Source organism: Brassica napus, chromosome C7 (genome assembly GCF_020379485.1).
Source record: "Brassica napus cultivar Da-Ae chromosome C7, Da-Ae, whole genome shotgun sequence".
NCBI classification, from domain to species: Eukaryota; Viridiplantae; Streptophyta; class Magnoliopsida; order Brassicales; family Brassicaceae; genus Brassica; species Brassica napus.
Window position 1 is genome coordinate 3,149,744 of NC_063450.1, and position 23,312 is coordinate 3,173,055.

At 32.7% G+C, this 23,312-nt stretch overlaps 1 protein-coding gene and 1 long non-coding RNA gene across 2 annotated transcripts; one reads left to right on the plus strand and one right to left on the minus strand.

The window, feature by feature from the left end:
- Positions 1-274: 274 nt before the first annotated feature.
- On the minus strand, positions 275-10,895 carry LOC111210364. The gene is made up of 5 exons (XR_007326176.1): positions 10,749-10,895; positions 10,585-10,652; positions 10,168-10,326; positions 4,441-10,074; positions 275-3,828 (listed from the first exon to the last, which is right to left on the minus strand). It is a non-coding gene; the product is annotated as an uncharacterized LOC111210364 (long non-coding RNA).
- A 217-nt stretch (positions 10,896-11,112) lies between these two features.
- LOC106376212 (enhanced ethylene response protein 5) lies at positions 11,113-14,323 on the plus strand. The gene is made up of 13 exons (XM_013816279.3): positions 11,113-11,368; positions 11,913-12,049; positions 12,159-12,252; positions 12,338-12,427; positions 12,522-12,587; positions 12,673-12,762; positions 12,860-12,916; positions 13,000-13,061; positions 13,144-13,231; positions 13,319-13,395; positions 13,654-13,728; positions 13,806-13,911; positions 14,003-14,323. The coding sequence occupies exons 1-13, from the start codon at positions 11,201-11,203 to the stop codon at positions 14,132-14,134; spliced, it is 1,242 nt and encodes a 413-aa protein (XP_013671733.1). The 5' UTR covers positions 11,113-11,200; the 3' UTR covers positions 14,135-14,323.
- Positions 14,324-23,312: the final 8,989 nt, after the last annotated feature.

Genomic DNA, 23,312 nt, shown 5'->3' on the forward strand with positions numbered 1-23,312 from the left:
GTAAAGAAAAAAAAAATATTTTTATAGCTAAAACAATTTTTAAAATAGAAGCAGTTACAAAACCGACAGCCAATACGCAAAACTTTGAGTCACTATGCAAGGTTGACTTTACAAAACCGCCAACAAAATTTAACACAAAAACAAATTATTAATAATAAATTTGGACCACGCAAAAACCTTGTTACAAAGCCCAATTTAGTAACAAATTTACCCATTAATATAAAACTTGCGATTTGTGTTTAGCTCGCTTAAGCAAGCCAGGGATTCTACTTGACTTTTCAGATGTTGCTTATCCAGGCTTGATGGTAAGGAGATGGGTTAAGCCAGCTCGTGACAAAAGTACCTCTCAGGACGGGTTTTCTCGATTACAAGATCGAGTTCTCAAAAATGAATGGTTAGACAAATAATAAGGGATTGTGGTTAGAGTTAGTAAATAATTAGAAACAGTTATGAAATAATCAGTTTTGAAAAAAAAGAGTAGGTCCAGTGGCATTTTAAGTAATATACCAGATAGGGGTAAAGACAAAAAATAAGAGTGATCATAAATTAATAATATTGATAAGGGAAAATTTTTTAAAAGTACACCGACGAATTTTCATTTGCTAATAAAATACACTAACTAATTTTCGTTACCTATTAAATACACAAACTTTTGAAATTCACAGATTTTACACATCATTTTAGACGCGTTAACTATATTTAACGGAAATGACGACGACGTTAGTGTTTAATTAATATGTTTTTAAATTGTAAAAAGAAAATTTCTTAAAAATACACAAACTACTTTTCATTTGCTAATAAAATACACGAACTATTTTGGATCCCCGTTTAATACACAAACTATTTTTTTTTCTATTAAATACACAAAGTTTTAAAATTTTCAAATTTAGCAGAAGTGAACTATGTTTAGCAGAAGTGAAAACAATGTTATTGTTTAATTGAACATATGGTTAAACTGTGAAGAAAAAGTTCCTTAAAGGCCTTCCGATATATTATATTGTTAGCTTGCTTCTCCAGTGACGCTTCATAGTGTAAATTTTTTTTAATGAAATTTCAAATTTTTTAATCATAGTAGAAAGAATATACGTAGAACTTAATTCATAACACTAAAATTATTTATCATAATGTAAATTAACCTTGAATCATTATCACTACTATCAAAGCGAAGACAAGAATTAGAAATGCATAACACTAAACTAATTCCAAAATCAGAAACTTGTTTAAAATTACGTAGTTTTCTTCATCCTTTTTCACGACATGGAAATCGACTCCACTTCGAATCGATATAAAGGGAAATCAAAGTAAATAAGAAGAAAAGAAACATAGTTTGGAGAATAAAAGAGGTTGGAACATTTTAGAGTGCCAAACTCAAATTGAAACTAACTCAAATTAATTTCAATTGGCTGAGGGTGAGCATTTTTCACACTTAAACCACTTGTTTAATTAAAACATTGACTTCATTTCTGTTAAACATAGTTGACATCGTCTAAATTGATGCGTAAAATCTACAAATTTTAAAAGTTTGTGTATTTAATAGAAAATAAAAATTAGTTTGTGTATTAAACGAGGATCCAAAAATAGTTTGTGTATTTTATTAGCAAATGAAAAATAGTTTGTGTATTTAAAAAAAAATATTTTCAAAATTTAAACACGTGTTAATTAAACACTAACGCCGTCGTCATTGTCGTTAACCTGCGAATTTCAAAAATTTGTGTATTTAATAGGCAACAAAAATTAGTTCGTGTATTAAACAAGGATCCAAAATAGTTAGTGTATTTTATTAGCAAATGAAAATTGGTCCGCGTGTTTTTAAGGAATTTCCTCTATTGATAATCTACATAATCAAGTCATTATATTATTTAGAATGGAAACAACTAACGTCTCGTTTCGTTTGAAACATTTATTAGTTGGGTTGAACCCAAACATAACATTATATGACATCAACAATTACAAATAGTTAAAACTACTTACAAAATATATTTGGAAAACTTGTATTATAGTTTTGCATCAAAATATATTTCAAGAAAATAATTGATAATTTACTGACTGTTCGTCTGTTCCTATTTTTCGAAAAAGTTAAGATGGTATATATAATTGGACCATTTTAGAAAATTAAGATCACATTCAGACATAACAAAGGACTAGTGAGCTAAACTGACTTCTCGTTTGAAACATTTATTAGCTGGGTTGAGCCCAAACATAACATTATATGACATTAACAATTACAAAACTACTTACGAAATATATTTGAAAACATGTATTATAGTTTTGCATCAAATTATATTTTAAGAAAATAATTGATAATTTACTAACTGTTCGTCTGTTCCTATTTTTTCAAAAATGTTAAGATGGTATATAATTGGACCATATTAGAAAATTAAGATCACATTTAGACATAACAGCGAAGGACTAGTGAGCTAAAATGCAAGATCCATGTCTAATAAGTAACATATTCTAATTCTCCATTATTATTTTTTTTTTGACAACAACATTCAAATACTAACTAGAATCTCCAGCCGATCTAGCAAGCCAAACCGGTGTAGATCAATTCTCCATTAAAAAAAAAGTTACAAAAATACATAAAACATTAAGAGAATATAATCTAAAATCAAATTGTTCGTATTAGACTAACAAATAGTCAAATCTAATAAATACCATCTTCCTGAAAAGTTACATATGGAATAAAAAACAGACAATACAAATTCAATATATATATATTAAAGGATAGAGCTGAATTTACCTTTTAACAAGAATTCAGAATATGTACCGAAGTACTAAAAATACAGTTCCTAGAACAGAAAATAAAATAATAAAAATATAACATTTAGTCTAAATAAATAACAGAGAAAATTAAAGCACGTATACAAAGGAGAGTAACATTAGAGTTCACATAATATTAATTTCCTGATTTTTGACATCAATCATAAAAATATTATTAAAACAAAGTATCATAGGAAAACCGAGAAACATCTATTGCACATTTAAATGACATATTCTAATTCTACCATTTAAAAAAGTTACAAAAATACATAACATAGAAAACTAAAGCACATATACAAAGGAGAGCAACATTAGAGTTCAAATAATATTATTTTCCTGATTTTTGACATCAATCATAAAAATATTATTAAAACAAAGTATCATAGGAAAATCGAGAAACATCTATTGCACATTTAAGTGACATATTCTAATTCTGCCATTTAAAAAAGTTACAAAATACATAAAAATTACTATCAAGAAAATATTATCTAAAATCAAATTGTCCGTATTAAACTAACAAATAGTCAAATAATAATAAATACCATCTTCCTGAAATGTTACATATGGATTAAGAAACAGACAATACAAATACAATAATATATATATATATATATATTAAAGGATATAGCTGAATTTACCTTTAAACAATAATTCAGAATATGTACTGAAGTACCAAAAATAATAGAAATTTAACATTTAGCCTAAATAAATAACAGTGAAAATTAAAGCACATATACAAAGGAGAGCAAAATAAGAGTTCAAATAATATTCATTTCCTGTTTTTTTTTACATCAATCATAAAAATATTATTAAAACAAAAGTATCAAAGAAAAACCGCGAAAACATCTATTGCACATTTTAAATGAATACACCATGATTCAATAGATTTCCACGGCCCATCAACTATGTATGGCTAATAGACCAAAGACATATTTTAGTACGATACCAAAACAATTTTCAAAACGGTCAATAGATTTAACTACAAAACTGCAAGGAAGATGCAAACTTCAGAACGTATTGTAATATGTCGTTGCGGAATGTCGCAAGTGCTCAGACATCCAAATTTAACTACAAAATTGCAAGGAAGGTGCATACTTCAGAACATATTGTAAAATGAAGAACCCATAAGTGTAAAATGATGCATAATGTAGGACGCTCAATGCTGTAGGACGCTCAATGCTGAAGTATATTGTAAAATTGCAAGAAAATGATGCAAAATGCCATAATGTATTGTAAAATGTAGAATGCAGTAAGTGTAAACACATGATGCAAAGTGCATACAACAACCAAATGAAGATGCATGCTGCAGAATGTTTAGTAAAATGAAGAACCTGTAAGTGTAAGGAAATGATGCATAATGCAAAATGTAGGACGCTCAGTGCTGAAGTAAAATTGCAAGAAAATGGTGCAAAATGCAGAATGTGTTGTAAAATGTAGAATGGAGAAGTGTAAACCACATGATGCAAAGTGCATACAACAACCAAATGAATGCAGATTGCGAAATGTAAGGAAGCTCATATGACAGCCAAAATTAGTTATACAACTACATGAATGTCATTTGCCCAATTTCAGAATGTTCAACAAAGGGGTTTAGTAATAACCCATATAGTTTCTAGAGTCAAGCAAGTTGTAAACTATATGAGACTAAACTAGTTACAAAGATGTTTGAAAAGAAGATACCTGTCACAGAAGTCTTCTACACTTCAAATCTCTTCAGAATCTCCCAAACAATATGAACGCCTTCTGAAGTACATACCTGAGGAAATAAAAATAATTAGTCTTTAGTTACGTAGTATGCCCACCTTGTTTCTTCTACGGATGGACACAAGTCTAATAACTGCCTGCCCTATTGCAATATATTTCCATCCAACAATTCTTTTCTTGTAAGCCATGAGTAGTGAAGTAAGGAATCTGCTTTCAATTTGTAGCCTTTGTCTTAAGACTTTCTTAAACCGTAGGTCGTTACTCCATCCATCCATAGATCAAAAACAGAATTTTGAAAGCCGTGGGTACTAAAAGTCTTTTGTCTCAAGACTTCTAAACCGTGTGGTCTTATTTTCCATCCATTAATGACATTTTCTAGGCTGTTGGTCGTTATTTCCAATCCAACAAGTCTTAAACCTCCTAAATTTTCTTTGTCTTTGTCAAGACCTTTGTAAGCCGTAGTTAAGGAATCTGTTTTCAGTTATAGTCTGTCTTTAGACTTTCTCAAACCGTAACCATTCAAATAACTGAAAACAGATTATCTCAAGCCGTGGGTACTAAATCTTTGTAAGCCGTGGGTACTAAATCTTTGTAAGTCGTGGGTAAGAAATCTGTTTTCAGTTATAGTCCTTGTCTTAAGACTTCTTCAAACTGTACCATTCAAGTAACAGAAAACAGATTCTCGTAAAAGTCTTTTGTCTTTAAAACTTGTAAGCCGTGTGGTCTTATTTTTCATCCACTAATGACTTTTTTTTTTCTGGGCTGTTGGTCGTTATTTCCACTCCAACAAGCCTTAGAAACCCCACGTTGTCTCTTTCTTTATCAAGACAACTGTAAGCCGTGGGTAAGGAATCTGTTTTCAGTTATAGTCTTTGTCTTAAGACTTTCTCAAACAGTACCATTCAAATAACTGAAAACAGAATCTCATAAAAGTCTTTTGTCTTTAAGACTTGTAAGCCATGTGGTCTTATTTCCAAAACCCCACATTTTCTTTTTCTTTATCAAGACAACTGTAAGCCGTGGGTAATAAATCTTTGTAAGCCGTGGGTAAGGAATCTGTTTTCAGTTATAGTCCTTGTCTTAAGACTTTCTCAAACAGTACCATTCAAATAACTGAAAACAGAATCTCATAAAAGTCTTTTGTCTTTAAGACTTGTAAGCCGTGTGGTCTTATTTCCAATCCAACAAGTCTTAACCTCTTGCATTTTCTTTGTCTTTGTCAAGACATTTGTAAGCCGCGGGTAAGGAATCTATTTTCAGTTATAATCTTTGTCTTAAGACTTTCTCAAACCATAACCATTCAAATAACTGAAAACAGATTCTCTCAAGCCGTGGGTAAGGAATCTATTTTCTTTGTCTTTGTCAAGACATTTGTAAGCCGCGGGTAAGGAATCTATTTTCAGTTATAATCTTTGTCTTAAGACTTTCTCAAACCATAACCATTCAAATAACTGAAAACAGATTCTCTCAAGCCGTGGGTACTAAATCTTTGTAAGCCGTGGGTAAGGAATCTGTTTTCAGTTATAGTCCTTGTCTTAAGACTTTCTCAAACAGTACCATTCAAATAACTGAAAACAGATTCTCATAAAAGTCTTTTGTCTTTAAGACTTATAAGCCGTGGGTGGTAAAGTAAGGAATCTGTTTTCAGTTCTTAGTCTCTGTCTTTAAGACATTCTCAAACTGTGGTCATTAACTCCATTCCATTGGAATAACTGAAAACAGATTTGGACAAAGCCGTGGGTAGTAAATCACAGTCTTTTTTTTTTTGCCTTGAGACTTATAAGCCGTTTGGTTTTATTTGCCATCCCCAAACAAATTTTTCTAAGCAGCTGGTCGTTAATTTCCATCCAGTAAGGCTTAGAACTGCCCCATTGACATTGTCTTTCATATTATTTTCCCATCCAACATGTCTTTTTACCGATCTGTCTTTTGTAAGCCATGAGTAGTGAAATCAGGAATCTGCTTTCAATTAGTAGTCTCTGTCTTGAGATCTTCTTAAGCCGTTGGTCTTATTTTCCATCCACTAATGGCTTTTTTCTGGGTTGTTGGTCGTTATTTCCAATCCAACAAGTCTTAAACCTCCTACATTTTCTTTGTCTTTGTCCAGACATTAGTAAGCCGTGGGTAATGAATCTGTTTTCAGTTATAGTCCTTGTCTTAAGACTTTCTCAAACCATAACCATTCAAATAACTGAAAACAAATTCTCTCAAGCCGTGGGTACTAAATCTTTGTAAGCCGTGGGTAAAGAATCTGTTTTCAGTTATAGTCCTTGTCTTAAGACTTTCTCAAACTGTACCATTCAAATAACTGAAAACAGAAAAGTCTTTAAGACTTGTAAGCCGTGGGTAATAAATCTTTGTCTTTGTCAAGACATGTGTAAGCCGTGGGTAAGGAATCTGTTTTCATTTATAGTCTTTGTCAAAGACTGAGCGGCATGCTCTTATTTGCCATCCCCTAACGCCCTTCTTTATACATGCACCACCAACCCATATTCTCGGTCCATTTAATAACAATCTTGCTATAGGGGATGGCATAAGTTTCTTTTAGAGGCAGCAAGGGACAATGTTTTCAGTTATAGTCCTTGTCTTAGGACTTTCTCAAACTGTACCATTCAAATAACTGAAAACAGAAAAGTCTTTGGTCTTTAAGACTTGTAAGCCGTGGGTAATAAATCTTTGTCTTTGTCAAGACATGTGTAAGCCGTGGGTAATAAATCTTAGTAGTCTCTGTCTTGAGATCTTCTTAAGCCGTTGGTCTTATTTTCCATCCACTAATGGCTTTTTTCTGGGTTGTTGGTCGTTATTTCCAATCCAACAAGTCTTAAACCTCCTACATTTTCTTTGTCTTTGTCCAGACATTAGTAAGCCGTGGGTAATGAATCTGTTTTCAGTTATAGTCCTTGTCTTAAGACTTTCTCAAACCATAACCATTCAAATAACTGAAAACAAATTCTCTCAAGCCGTGGGTACTAAATCTTTGTAAGCCGTGGGTAAAGAATCTGTTTTCAGTTATAGTCCTTGTCTTAAGACTTTCTCAAACTGTACCATTCAAATAACTGAAAACAGAAAAGTCTTTAAGACTTGTAAGCCGTGGGTAATAAATCTTTGTCTTTGTCAAGACATGTGTAAGCCGTGGGTAAGGAATCTGTTTTCATTTATAGTCTTTGTCAAAGACTGAGCGGCATGCTCTTATTTGCCATCCCCTAACGCCCTTCTTTATACATGCACCACCAACCCATATTCTCGGTCCATTTAATAACAATCTTGCTATAGGGGATGGCATAAGTTTCTTTTAGAGGCAGCAAGGGACAATGTTTTCAGTTATAGTCCTTGTCTTAGGACTTTCTCAAACTGTACCATTCAAATAACTGAAAACAGAAAAGTCTTTGGTCTTTAAGACTTGTAAGCCGTGGGTAATAAATCTTTGTCTTTGTCAAGACATGTGTAAGCCGTGGGTAATAAATCTTTGTAAGCCGTGGGTACGGAATCTGTTTTCAGTTATAGTCTTTTGTCTTAAGACTGAGCCGCATGCTCTTATTTGCCATCCCCTAACGCCCTTCTTTATACATGCACCACCAACCCATATTCTCGGTCCATTTAATAACAATCTTGCTATAGGGGATGGCATAAGTTTCTTTTAGAGGCAGCAAGGGACAATGTTTTCAGTTATAGTCCTTGTCTTAGGACTTTCTCAAACTGTACCATTCAAATAACTGAAAACAGAAAAGTCTTTGGTCTTTAAGACTTGTAAGCCGTGGGTAATAAATCTTTGTCTTTGTCAAGACATGTGTAAGCCGTGGGTAATAAATCTTTGTAAGCCGTGGGTACGGAATCTGTTTTCAGTTATAGTCTTTTGTCTTAAGACTGAGCCGCATGCTCTTATTTGCCATCCCCTAACGCCCTTCTTTATACATGCACCACCAACCCATATTCTCGGTCCATTTAATAACAATCTTGCTATAGGGGATGGCATAAGTTTCTTTTAGAGGCAGCAAGGGACAATGTTTTCAGTTATAGTCCTTGTCTTAGGACTTTCTCAAACTGTACCATTCAAATAACTGAAAACAGAAAAGTCTTTGGTCTTTAAGACTTGTAAGCCGTGGGTAATAAATCTTTGTCTTTGTCAAGACATGTGTAAGCCGTGGGTAATAAATCTTTGTAAGCCGTGGGTACGGAATCTGTTTTCAGTTATAGTCTTTTGTCTTAAGACTGAGCCGCATGCTCTTATTTGCCATCCCCTAACGCCCTTCTTTATACATGCACCACCAACCCATATTCTCGGTCCATTTAATAACAATCTTGCTATAGGGGATGGCATAAGTTTCTTTTAGAGGCAGCAAGGGACAATGTTTTCAGTTATAGTCCTTGTCTTAGGACTTTCTCAAACTGTACCATTCAAATAACTGAAAACAGAAAAGTCTTTGGTCTTTAAGACTTGTAAGCCGTGGGTAATAAATCTTTGTCTTTGTCAAGACATGTGTAAGCCGTGGGTAATAAATCTTTGTAAGCCGTGGGTACGGAATCTGTTTTCAGTTATAGTCTTTTGTCTTAAGACTGAGCCGCATGCTCTTATTTGCCATCCCCTAACGCCCTTCTTTATACATGCACCACCAACCCATATTCTCGGTCCATTTAATAACAATCTTGCTATAGGGGATGGCATAAGTTTCTTTTAGAGGCAGCAAGGGACAATGTTTTCAGTTATAGTCCTTGTCTTAGGACTTTCTCAAACTGTACCATTCAAATAACTGAAAACAGAAAAGTCTTTGGTCTTTAAGACTTGTAAGCCGTGGGTAATAAATCTTTGTCTTTGTCAAGACATGTGTAAGCCGTGGGTAATAAATCTTTGTAAGCCGTGGGTACGGAATCTGTTTTCAGTTATAGTCTTTTGTCTTAAGACTGAGCCGCATGCTCTTATTTGCCATCCCCTAACGCCCTTCTTTATCCATGCACCACCAACCCATATTCTCGGTCCATTTAACAATCTTGCTATAGGGGATGGCATAAGTTTCTTTTAGAGGCAGCAAGGGACAATGTTCCCAAATAAGAATCTGACAGAACACCATAAGATTAGTGTCTGTCTATGATCTTTTTTGGGGTTTGAAAAACAAAAACAAAACAAAACCAAAACAATGTTCCCAAACAAGAATCTGACAGAACACTATAAGATTAGTGTCTGTCTATGATCTTTTTTGGGGTTTGAAAAACAAAAACAAAACAAAACCAAAACAATGTTCCCAAACAAGAATCTGACAGAACACTATTAGATTAGTGTCTGTCTATGATCTTTTTTGGGGTTTGAAAAACAAAAACAAAAACAAAACAAAACCAAAACAATGCCCAAACAAGATTTGGTGGAACATTACAAGAACGTCTGCCTAATCTCTTGGGTTTGATAAAACCACAAGAAAACAAAAAGCTTTAAAAGTCCTGTTAAAAAAGAGGAAAATCGGAGTCAAATAAAAAACAGTTCAAAACGGAATCCTGATTTCAAAAATCTCAAAAAAAAAAACCGGGATAAAAGCGCTTCAAAACAAAACGAGAAAGTCTAAGGACATGCAGAGAATTTACCTTAGAGAGACGGTGTGAAGCGCGGAGTCAAGGCCAACACTGCAAAAAAGCTAAAATCTTCAGGAACATTTCTGTTATAAGACTCCCACGTAATGGTATTAAAATGCACTAAGGGATTAGAAATATATATACTTGTCATCATTGCGTTTGAGGTGATGTTATATGTTGTCACGCTGATCTACTCTAACTCTTTCATTTTCGTCTCATCATAATCACGCTTCATCACTTGAATCTTGTTCAAAGTCTCTTCTTCTTGAATGAAGCCTTTTATTCTCTGTTTCTGTTATAGAACTGCAAAAGAACAAGATACAAATCAAATGTACAAAAGAAGGTACCAACAGTAAGCAGTGCCGCAAAGATGATAACTAGATACGATCAAAACAGAAAAAACGGCAGCGTTTGGTACAGGAAACCCTAACATCGACAGAGAGAGACATACATGGTTCGGTTTCAGTGGATTTGAACAATTTTGGAAACGCTAAAGCAACAATCGCGACATAAGAAGGATTTATACGAAACTCAGAAGCCCTAACATAGACAGAGACGTACCTCGACGGCGAGAGCGAGAAGCCCTAACCAGCTAGATCCGCTTCAGGCGAACGAGAGAAAAGGAAACTCTGATCAACATCAATTACAAACAAAATTGCGATCAGAGATTTTATGCGAATCATTAAGAAAAATTTCACGATTTGCAGAGAGATCAAAACACTTACTAATCTGGAAAAAAAAATCGAAGGGATTTGCTGTTTCAGCAAATTGTGGAAGCGTCGATTGATAGAGTTCTCGAAAGTCAAGAAGAGAGAAAATACGAAACTAGGTTACGGAGAGATTTGGGAGAAAATGTTTTCCTTTTCGTATTATTTATTGCGTTTGATAAAACATGCATGCCGTCTCTCCTAACGGTTAGATTTCTAATTTGACAACATTCGTTTCTCCTCCTAACGGTTACGAGTCGATTTTGATTCTTGTCATCGAACCGGTCTTGCATTCTTATAAAACCAATCTAAACCGAACCGGTTCTTTTTCCACGATGTCTACCTATTATACGTCGCCGTTTTCGTGTCTCTGTAATTTGTCAATTTTCCTTTTTTCCTCTCGCTCTCTCTCTCTCTCTCTTGTGGAATAAATAAGAAAGACGACGCAGAGAAGAAGACGAGAGGTGAGAATGGCGTATGTTAGCATGGGTGAAGCGCACCGGCGAATCACTGAGTACCTAAACCGCTTCTGCGACGCCGTTTCCTACCAAGACTCATCTATGCTTTGTCGCCTCCTCTCTTTCTCTTCCAACTCCCCGTCTCTTCTCTCACTCGCCGACGCACTCAACGTCTTCCAGGTGCTTAGATTTGCTTAAATTTCTTTGTTTAATCGAGACCCGTATTGTCAAATTTGCGATAAGAGCCATGATATGTGGGTAAAGTTTGTGGCTCTTAGGTTCAGTTTCAATCCACGATGCTTACGATATGATCTAATTAGAGTCCAATAAGTATGAATCTTGAATTTAGGGCTCGAAAGAGTACCTGGGATAGTAGCTTGATCTTTCTGTTAGGTAAAGTTTGTAGCTTTTAGGTTCAATTTCAATCGAGGATATATCCACAGTGTTATCCTCCAATTGGGTCCTCTTGCTTGCCGATTTGAATCTAGAGCTTGAAACTGTCTTTGGTAATTTTGTATTAGGGCTTGAAACTGTCTGTGGTGAAAGTTGTTGTATAAAACACTCTCTATGTGTATTGGTTTTAGTGAGTATAAGTTTTTGGATTAAGGCTTACAACCGTTTGTGGTGAACTTGTTGTATGTGTGTTGAGTTTAATGAGTATAAGTTTTGGATTAGGGTATGAAACCTTCTGATAAAATTGGGTTCATGTGTTTGAATGATGCAGGATGCTAGCAGTTTGATAAGACAATCTGATAAGTTCTCTGAATACGGCGAGATCCTAGCTCACTTGTTTCGTTCTCTACAAAGTTACCGCGTTGGGAATCTAGTCGAAGCATACCTAGCTTTTGAAAAGTTTGCCAAGTAAAGTTTTCTTGTTTCCTCTCTGCTGCATTGATGAGAAGAATAGATAAGCTTCTCTCTCTTTTTGTGTGTTCGCAATGTCTGATATTGGGATTCTATATATGTGCAGCGCTTTTGTTCAGGAGTTTCGTAATTGGGAATCTGCTTGGGCATTGGAAGCTCTCTATGTTGTTTGCTATGAAATCCGAATTCTTGCTGAAAAGGTAGTCTTTCACTTTTATATCACTCATCCAAAATCTTAGATTAGTTTAGTTTCACATCTCCTGAAGGTTTACAATGGCAATGCAGGCTGATAAAGAGTTGACCTCTAATGGAAAATCGCCTGAGAAATTGAAAGCAGCAGGATCTCTTCTCATGAAAGTCTTTGGAGTTCTTGCTGTAAGCTTCCTTAGTCTTTGTTACTCTTTTACTTTTGTGTTGAGTTTCTTCTTTTGAGGATCCTTATTTAGTTTTTTTTTAAAAAAAACTGTAGGGTAAAGGTCCAAAACGAGTTGGAGCATTATATGTGACTTGCCAATTGTTCAAGACCTACTTCAAGGTGAAACTCATGATAAATGGTTAACATTCACTTGTAATATGATCAGCCATTTACTAAAAATGTGTCCCTTGTTTCTGTATTTCAGCTTGGAACTGTCAATCTTTGTCGAAGTGTGATAAGAAGTATTGAGACTGCTCGGATATTTGACTTTGAGGAGTTTCCAAGAAGAGATAAGGTCTTGTGCAAGTTCTCTGCAATCAGTTTTAGTTTCTGGCCTCCTGATTTGGTTATACATTTATCTTATCTTCTCTTTTTATTCGAAAACTCTGCAGGTTACATACATGTATTATACCGGAAGATTAGAAGTCTTCAACGAGAATTTTCCTGCTGTGAGTGACTAATAGAACGTTCATTTTGTAGTTATTAGTTGAAGTGTTATTGATGAGGACATGTTCTTGTTTGAATCTTGCAGGCTGATACAAAGCTATCATATGCCTTACAACATTGCAACCCCAAAAGAGAACGGAATATAAGGTATGTTTGTGGTTTTGCTCTCTAATTAGTGATTAACGTCATGCGTTTCATTGCTTAATGAGGATAATTGGCTTATATTCAGGATGATATTGAAGTATTTAATACCAGTGAAACTTTCTTTAGGAATCATACCAAAAGATGAGCTCTTACAAAAGTATAATCTTCATGAGGTAACAACCATTCTTTTTGTTTTCAAAAATACTCCTCAGTTCTATGTCAAACTTATCTCTCTTAATCAAACTTTTCTATGTGTCCAGTACATGAATGTTGTGCAAGCTCTGAGAAAGGGTGATCTCAGGCTTCTTCGGCATGCTCTTCAAGAACACGAAGATAGGTATGTCTTTCGTTGACATCTTACTGTACTTATCTACATCCTAATGTTAGGTCCTTGTCTTAGACTAGCAGTGTACGAGCATTGTGATTAGCGTAGGTGGCTTCTAGTGTATTGTAGCTGTGTTGACAGCTCAGCAATGACTGGTTAGTTATAGAGCTAAAGGTTAAATGAGAGTGGAGATGCCCTTGTTAGTCTATCGCATAAAAAAATTGTTTAGTTTTGATTATTAGATCACTGAACAACTTTAATATTAATCAGGTTCTTGAGGTCTGGTGTGTACCTTGTCTTGGAAAAGCTGGAGCTCCAAGTCTACCAGAGACTCATGAAGAAAATGTGAGTAGTAGTTACAAAACACTCGATTACTTCAGTTTCACAGTTTCGTAACTCTTTTTTTTTAATTAATGTTTCAGTTATATCATCCAGAAGCTAAGTGATCCGGCAAGAGCTCACCAACTGAAACTTGAAGTGATTGCTAAAGCACTTAGATGGCTTGAGATAGACATGGATCTCGATGAGGTTTCTTCTACGTTTCCATCTCATTCGTTGCTTTTGATTACTTTGCATAGAAATGTTATAAAACTCACAGTTCTGATACTATTGGTTGCAGGTGGAATGTATAATGACGATCTTGATTTACAAAAACCTTGTTAAAGGTTATTTGGCACACAAGAGCAAAGTGGTAGTTCTAAGCAAGCAAGATCCTTTCCCTAAACTGAACGGGAAGCCTGTTGGCTCATAGTGACTTGCGGGTTGTCCTTGTTGTTGTATTAAGAAACCCTGTTTTAACCCGAGCTTAATCTCATTATTTACTTCCAAATTGTTTTTGATAGTCTGATAGATTTGTTTTTGGAATAAAAAATGATCTAAAAAGAATCAGAACATCCAGATTGTTTTACAGGCTTGAATAATTTCTTTTTCCATCTCAACAGTTTACGAGTTGTTTGCTTTTTGTACATTCAAAGTTTAAAATTTTGTAACAATTGAAATCAGTCGACCAATAAAGAAAACATGAACGTTGTGCCTAATAATAGATACCAATTGTTCATTTATCTATGTGGCATGTAGAGGTGGCAATGTTGGACCTGGCCCATAAAAAAAATGTCGCGGAATGGTACTGGGCCGGGAATTTCTAGACCCACAAATTAGCAGGCATCGCGGGACACGTGGTTGTAGGATTGGACTTTTTCGATATGGGGTGAAACAGGCCCTGCGGGATTACAAGGATCCGTGTTTTTCTTTTCTTCATTTCTTGTTTTACTTAAGAAAATGAGAGTGAAAAGAAGGTGATTCATGTGACTTTCTCCGAGAAAATGAATCGAGCTCCGGCGATTACGATTCGAGTTCCGGTGATGATGATTCGAGCTCCGACGATTTGAGCTCTGGTGGTGTTTTAATTTAATGTTCTTTTTTATTTACTTTGGGATTGACAACTTTGATTTAGTGTTTGGTTTTATTTATTTTGGATTCATCAAACTAAAAAATTGGTTATGAATTTATGAGTTATAAACTAATGAAAAACATCTTCCGCAATTATCTTTAATTGGTATGTTAATATGTTTGGAGTGTGACAAAATTAACTACAATTATTGTTTTAAATAACAAACTAGATTTTGACTCTTGCTTTAAAAGTGCGGATAATTTTACAAATTTTATATAAATGTGTAATTTTATATGTATATATATTATTCAAATTTACTACATATATGAGAGATCATATGGAGTTTCAAGTTATAGAGCGTTAGGTCTGGGAAGCGGGTCAAACCCACCCCGCCCGACCCGCCCCGCCGTGGGTTGAGTCATTTTTTTGACTCAAAAATTTGATCCGCATGACCCGCAAGAAGAAAATATTACACCTGCACCCGCTCCACTTAATTTTGCAGGTAACCCGCGGATAATTGTTTGATAAAAATAATTATTTTATTTATTTATTTTCAAAAAAATAACATAAAAATATATTTAATAATAAAATATTATATATATTTTTTAATTTTCCCTTATTTTCTTATTTTTAACGAAAATCAATATATTTTTCTTTTTCAAAAGAATTTCTTTCAAAAAACCCTTTTTTTTACCTTGCGGGTTAGCGGGTATCTGCAATTCAATTTCAACCAACCCACACCCGCTCCGCATAAAATAGATTTGACCTGCACCCGCACCCACGATTTAATTAGATTTGGAATATAGTATATTTTCATAGTATCTCTTCCTTTTAAACAAAAACTAGGATAAGACCCGCGCCTTGCGCGGGATTAAGTTATTATTTTTATTATATTTTGGAGAATGAAACAATAGTTTGGCTTCATTTGGATTACGGGTGTTCAACCCGGATATCGGGTTAGTTTCGGTTCGGTTCGGTTTTTTTCGGTATTTGGTTAGTAAAATATAACTACTATTCTAAATCAATATTTACTTTGACTTTAGTCTTTCACATGCTTTTGAAAGATTTCAACTGGACGACTAAATTGATCAGCCAATCTTGTTGCTTTAAATCATTAGTGTTTATATATATATATTATTTAGTTTGAATATTTATTAAATAAAAATTCATATGCGTTATATTTTATGATCATTTGTAACTTATTATAACAAAAAAATAATCTATTGATCACAAAATTTTCAGAGTGGGAATATTCAAATTTCTAATAATATATAGACATTTTGAAAAATTCAAATATAACATATAAGAAAAAATATAAATGTTTTTATTATATATTTAATGTGATTTTTTAATATCTTTCAATAATATAAAATTAAAAAAAAGAACTAAGACACAAAAATTGTTATCAAATATTTATTATTCATAATAATTAATTTTCATATATACGTTAATCATATTAGGTAATTTCGTAGCTTCTAATTAAGGAAAGTGCAAAAAAAATTTTGGTAGATTATTTATCAATTAGATAGTTAGTTTAATAAAAAATATAATGTAAGTCAAGATGGACCAACCTATTTTTCTAAGAATAGTATATTTTATATAGTCATTTATTAAATGAGAATTTATAATCATACAGTTCTATGATCATTCATATCATTTTATAACTGAATATTTAAATAATCGATAACAAAATTTCAATGTGAAATCTTTAATAAGTTTATAATTTATAAATGTTTTTGAAAATTCATTGAAAGTTTTAATATTAAAATATTTATGTAATCTTATGGTATATAGTATAATATATATATATATATATAAATATATATGTTTTATTATTAAATGATATTTTTTACTCATATGGTTTTAAAATAATGTGTATCTTCTTATAATATTAAATAAAAGTTCATATTAATACAATTTTATGATCATTTGTAACTTATTATGACAAAAAAAATAATCTATTGATCACAAAATTTTCAGAGTGGGGATATTCAAATTTCTAATAATTTATAGACGTTTTGAAAAATTCATAATATAACATATAAGAAAAATTATAAATGTTTTTATTATATATTTAATGTGATTTTTAAATATATTTTAATAATATAAAATTAAAAAAAGAACTAAGATACAAAAATTGTTATCAAATATTTATTATTCATTATAATTAATTTTCACATATACGTTAATCATATTAGGTAATTTCGTAGCTTTTATTTAAGGAAAGTACAAAATATTTTTTGGTACGTTATTTATCAATTCGATAGTTAGTTTAATAAAAAGTGTAATATAAGTTAAGATGAACCAACCTATTTTTCTAGGAATAGTATATTTTGTATAGTTATTTATTAAATAAGAATTTATAATCATATAGTTCTATGATCGTTCATATCGTTTTATAACAAAATATTTAAATCATCGATAACAAAATTTTCAATCTGAAATCTTTAATAAATTTATAATTTATAAATGTTCTTGAAAATTCATTGAAAGTTTTAATATTAAAATATTTATGTAATCTTACGGTATATAGTGTTTAATATATATATATATATATATATATATATATATATATATATATATATTTATTGATTTTATTATTAAATGATATTTTTTACTCATATGGTTTTAAAATCATGTGTATCTTCTTATAATAAAAATGTTAAACCAATTGATCATTAATTTTTAACATAATAATTTTAATAGTTTTAGTCATTTATTGTCGTTTTTAAAAATTCAAAATATAACATATACGAAAAAATCTAAATTTTATTTTTATAGCTAATTTGATTGTTTAATTTATTTTAATAATATAAAATTAAACAAAAAATGATGGAGGAGATATACATTGTTATCAAATCTTTATTATTAAACTCATTAATTGTCATATATATATTAGTCATTTATGGTAATTCCGTAGGTTTTATTTAAGGAAAGAAAATATCATATCATATCATTATATCATATAGTTTGACCAACTTATGTATCTAACAACATATAAAAATCGAATGTGGACCTACTTATTTTTCAATTGAATGTAATTGACTACCTAATTGAGTGCCACCTATGCATTGGGGCCTCTTTTAATTAATACAAAATTGAGGTTACATCTTTTCAAATGTTCCTCAATTAATATATAAGGGATATCTAATGTAAAATCTGTTTTGGATATCATACAATACTAAAAGTAACATATCCTCAACTGTGGCTGTGCCACGTAGGCAAAAATATTCAAAAAACCGAATGGGCTTTTCTTTGTTTTTAATTTGTTTATATGTAAGACCCATTAGGCCCAGTTCATTTTCGTGATTTACCCTAATTTCTCGTGCCACCTCTTACCGTCTCTATTCTTCCTTCTTCTTCGACGAGAGTGGAGAAATCGGCGATTGGATTTCTCAACGGAAATCGTTTCATCGCCACCACCCCATTAAACCATCTCTGCGCCATGAATTCTTCTTTAATGGGTTCGTTTTTCCTTCCTGTATCTCCTCCTATTTATATCGGGCCATTTCCGAAAGGATTCAATACTCTCAAAAATGTCAAGAATGATGAATTCCAACAGCAAGACCTCTGTTTCCGGCGATCTTACCTCCGCGAAGTTGATCAACTACACCGGTGAGCCTGTGAACCGTTCCTCTGAAACCGCCAATTCCTATGTCGTAGCTAGGCCAAAAAAAGGCATAACTGGTGACTCCTCCGCCAACGCTGTCGCCGGTGAAGCTAGGTACAAGAAACGCCAAGGAAAGGCCGTTGTTTCCTCTGACAAGTCCGATGCAGTTTTGTCCCTGTCGGACCACACGAAGACGCCTTTTGGTCTAGAGATCCTGCTCATCAACGAGCAGGTCTGAATCGGAATATATTTGTTTGATTTATCTATTTTGGTTTGTCGAATGATTGACAGTAACTAAGGTTGTTCCGCTGTTATGAACAGGGTATTGTGATTCAGGGGTTTATTCCACCAGGGAGGATTGACACCTATCTGCCACACTTGGTTGCTTGTTCCATATACAGACTCACCAACTTCTACGGGTCTAAGAGCAAAATTGTGTACCGTGTTGCTGAGCCAAATATGACCGTGACTTTCTCTTGGAACTCCGTCCTCTCTGTTTCAGCGGACAGTACGGCTGGGTTTACTGAGGATCGGCTCTGATTCTATGGGCACAAGGAATTTGATGAGGCCTGAGACAGTAAAGGAGACCTTTATGGTAAGCTCTCAATCCATATAATTGTGTAAACAGATTGGTTTTGATTATGTTATGATGAAATATTGGTTGGTTGTATCTGATCTTTGCAATTTTGGCTGTTAGTCTAGAGAGTAGGCTGTTACATATCCTCAACTGTGGCTGTGCCACGTAGGCAAAAATATTCAAAAAACCGAATGGGCTTTTCTTTGTTTTTAATTTGTTTATATGTAAGACCCATTAGGCCCAGTTCATTTTCGTGATTTACCCTAATTTCTCGTGCCACCTCTTACCGTCTCTATTCTTCCTTCTTCTTCGACGAGAGTGGAGAAATCGGCGATTGGATTTCTCAACGGAAATCGTTTCATCGCCACCACCCCATTAAACCATCTCTGCGCCATGAATTCTTCTTTAATGGGTTCGTTTTTCCTTCCTGTATCTCCTCCTATTTATATCGGGCCATTTCCGAAAGGATTCAATACTCTCAAAAATGTCAAGAATGATGAATTCCAACAGCAAGACCTCTGTTTCCGGCGATCTTACCTCCGCGAAGTTGATCAACTACACCGGTGAGCCTGTGAACCGTTCCTCTGAAACCGCCAATTCCTATGTCGTAGCTAGGCCAAAAAAAGGCATAACTGGTGACTCCTCCGCCAACGCTGTCGCCGGTGAAGCTAGGTACAAGAAACGCCAAGGAAAGGCCGTTGTTTCCTCTGACAAGTCCGATGCAGTTTTGTCCCTGTCGGACCACACGAAGACGCCTTTTGGTCTAGAGATCCTGCTCATCAACGAGCAGGTCTGAATCGGAATATATTTGTTTGATTTATCTATTTTGGTTTGTCGAATGATTGACAGTAACTAAGGTTGTTCCGCTGTTATGAACAGGGTATTGTGATTCAGGGGTTTATTCCACCAGGGAGGATTGACACCTATCTGCCACACTTGGTTGCTTGTTCCATATACAGACTCACCAACTTCTACGGGTCTAAGAGCAAAATTGTGTACCGTGTTGCTGAGCCAAATATGACCGTGACTTTCTCTTGGAACTCCGTCCTCTCTGTTTCAGCGGACAGTACGGCTGGGTTTACTGAGGATCGGCTCTGATTCTATGGGCACAAGGAATTTGATGAGGCCTGAGACAGTAAAGGAGACCTTTATGGTAAGCTCTCAATCCATATAATTGTGTAAACAGATTGGTTTTGATTATGTTATGATGAAATATTGGTTGGTTGTATCTGATCTTTGCAATTTTGGCTGTTAGTCTAGAGAGTATTAAACATTTTAAGGCTGGTTTGATCTTGACCCAAGAAAATATGTATCTTCAGTTTGGTTTTCAACGTTTTAAGGCTTTAATATTGCTTTGGCTTAGATGATCTCATGTTTCTATCTCATGTCTTTCACTGTCACCAAGGTACTGCGCCCTGAGGCTCTGGACCCTGAAGGCATCTTGGATGGCAACTTGCATGAGGAAGCTGAAGATGGAAAGGGGAATTCTGCCGATGAGAAGGTGAAGAAGAGTTCTGATGTTGTTGAGTCAGCAGAAGTCTAACGGTACAATTGTGGCTGAAATTTCTTATCTCTGTTTTTTGGTTTTATTAAAGACTATGCATTGTTTCTAGACTCTGTTTTTGCAGGATTAGAACCATTTCGGTATTACTATCTATTGGTTCACTTATCTTTTTTTTTTTAAACCTACATCGTTTTGAGAGTATTCAAGTGTTTTAAGTCTTTTAGTTCTTAAGAGTGAAGTTAAGTTTGATACGAGTAGTGGCATGTTATCAAGTTGATCATTTAATTTTGTTTAATACAAAATCAGTTTCAAATCTCAAAATCACACGGAAAATCTTGATCTGAGAAGGAAAGAAGTACTCCCTTCGTTTCTTAATATGAATAGTTTTGGCTAAAAACGCGAAAATTAAGAAAATTATTATGTTTTTAAAAAGTATTTTATAATAAATAGGTTAGATATAATTTAATCAATAAAAAATAGGTCTATTAGTTTGATTGGTCACACTGTATTCAATAAATGTAAAATTTATCTAAAAATACGAAAACTATTTACATTTTGAAACAAAAACATTTCCCTAAAACTACTTACAATATGAAACAGAGGGAGTATTATTCATTGTGCCAGCATTTACACTCTTTCTCTATACCTCTTCCAAGTAAACCCAAATCTGCCAAATACGCATATTCCTCACGCATGAGCGCAAGAAACATAGTACACCTTCTTCTCGGTTTTCAACTCCAGAAACTGTGAAAGCTTAATCACAATGGCTACGCCACCCCCTGACCAACCAGTGGAATCTGCAGGTATATACTTTGGTGTCTATTAGATTCATTTTTATCATTGTATTGGTAGATCATATTCAAAACAACTCACAGTCTGATCTATATTAGTGCTACTGCTCATTCAGCATATGTATTTTTATACTCATTCTATAAAGCAATAGTTATTTTTATACAATAATTATGTTCCCTTACACAAAAAAATATCAGTAATCGGAATGACGTCATGTAGCCATAGTTTATAAGTTACGTTCATTATATCGTCGCTTTGGTGCCTATTCTTTGTTATAAAATCAAATGTTAGAGTTATTTCTTGATTACTGTGATTGAACTCTATGTATTCTAACATGTACTCCCTACATTGGCTAATATGCCGCTAATGGTTCTTCGAGTTCTTCGAACCCGTATTACTGCAGTTATGTTAGAACCAACATTCAGATCAATACATAAACATAAACTATATCGATACATGTATCACACTGAATTTAAAATTGTAATCAATGAAACTGATAATGTAGATTATTTTTTTAAATTTTTTTTTAGAAAAACTGGTATTCATCTATTGAACAAGTTTCTACTTCGATAAAAATATCAATAATATCAATTAGAACTTCATAAAATTTTAATGATAAAGCCAAATACTACCCTCAACTCAAGCTAAAAAATACAATACTTTCAGCTTAATTTCTTTTATCAGCTTATAAGTTCTTTACATTTTACATCATGCATGAATATTATTCAGTACTTGACAAAGTTTCCAAGTAAACTATCTGCGCGTAACGCGGAAAAAAGATCTAGTACTTTTAAGATTAGAATATATTTAAGAGAATTATTCTACCGTTATTTCAATTTTTGGAAAACTACATTTAAAATGAAGATATTGTCGATCTGTAGAATATTTTACGACTATTTATTGTGAGGTTAGTTTCAAACCGGAAATAGAATATGCTACAAAATCTATAGATCATTAAGTATTAAATATCTATGTTGAATAAATTTTGGAAATTAGTTCTAACAATATTTTTTGCATTTAAAACCAGTAGGTGGTTGTCCGCGATTTCGGGGGTTTGAATATTTTGTAACAGTATATTTACTATAATTTTTTGAATTAAAATATATTTTTATTATTATGTGTTTTGTTAAAGTTTTTCTAAGAATAATTGTTTTAAAAAAAGAAATAAATATGACTATTTTAAATATTTTTGATATTTTGTATTGATAATTGTACTGAAATTAGTTATATATAATATTCATGATTCAGTTTTTAATAAAATTAATTAAGTTTTGAAGGTATATAATCCTGAAACTTTTGAAATATTTTATATAATTTAGAAATACTTGATTGCTAAAAAGTGAAGCATTATATATATATATATATATATATATATATATACATATTATAAATCACATATTTAGTTACCATAAATTATTTTGTGCAATATATTTAGATCGTTTGGATAATGATAAAACTGGTTCTAGAACTGATTTTCTTATTCATAAAATATTTAAAAATTGAAAATTCACTAACAAATCGAATTATAATAATTTTTTCTCAAACTCTTTATATGATCGACATCTAAGAAAAAATAATAATTAAGTAATTTTTCATTAAATATAAAATGAAAATTTAAAATAGATTTTATTAATTTATTTATTTGTTTGTATAAATGACCTAAAACCTCTTATCATAATTTAAAACATATGATAAGCCAATATTAATAATTTTATAAATCTATTAATAATTTTTATAAATGATTGATAAAGCATTTATGAATTTTATTATACATTAATAGTTATTATGATAGTAAAATAAGGTCACAATAAAAAAAAAATTTATACAATAAGCCAAGATAAATAATTTTATAACTGTTTTTATAGATGATTTATAATGCATATAACTTTAGAAGATGTTATAGTTATTATGATAATTTATTAAAAACGATATGATTATTTTATATTCTTAAATAAGGCCTTGTATTTGTTACCATATATAAAATAATTAGTTTATAAATATATAAAAAAATTTCAAACATTATTACTATTTCTATAGTTTTAACAATTAGTTACTA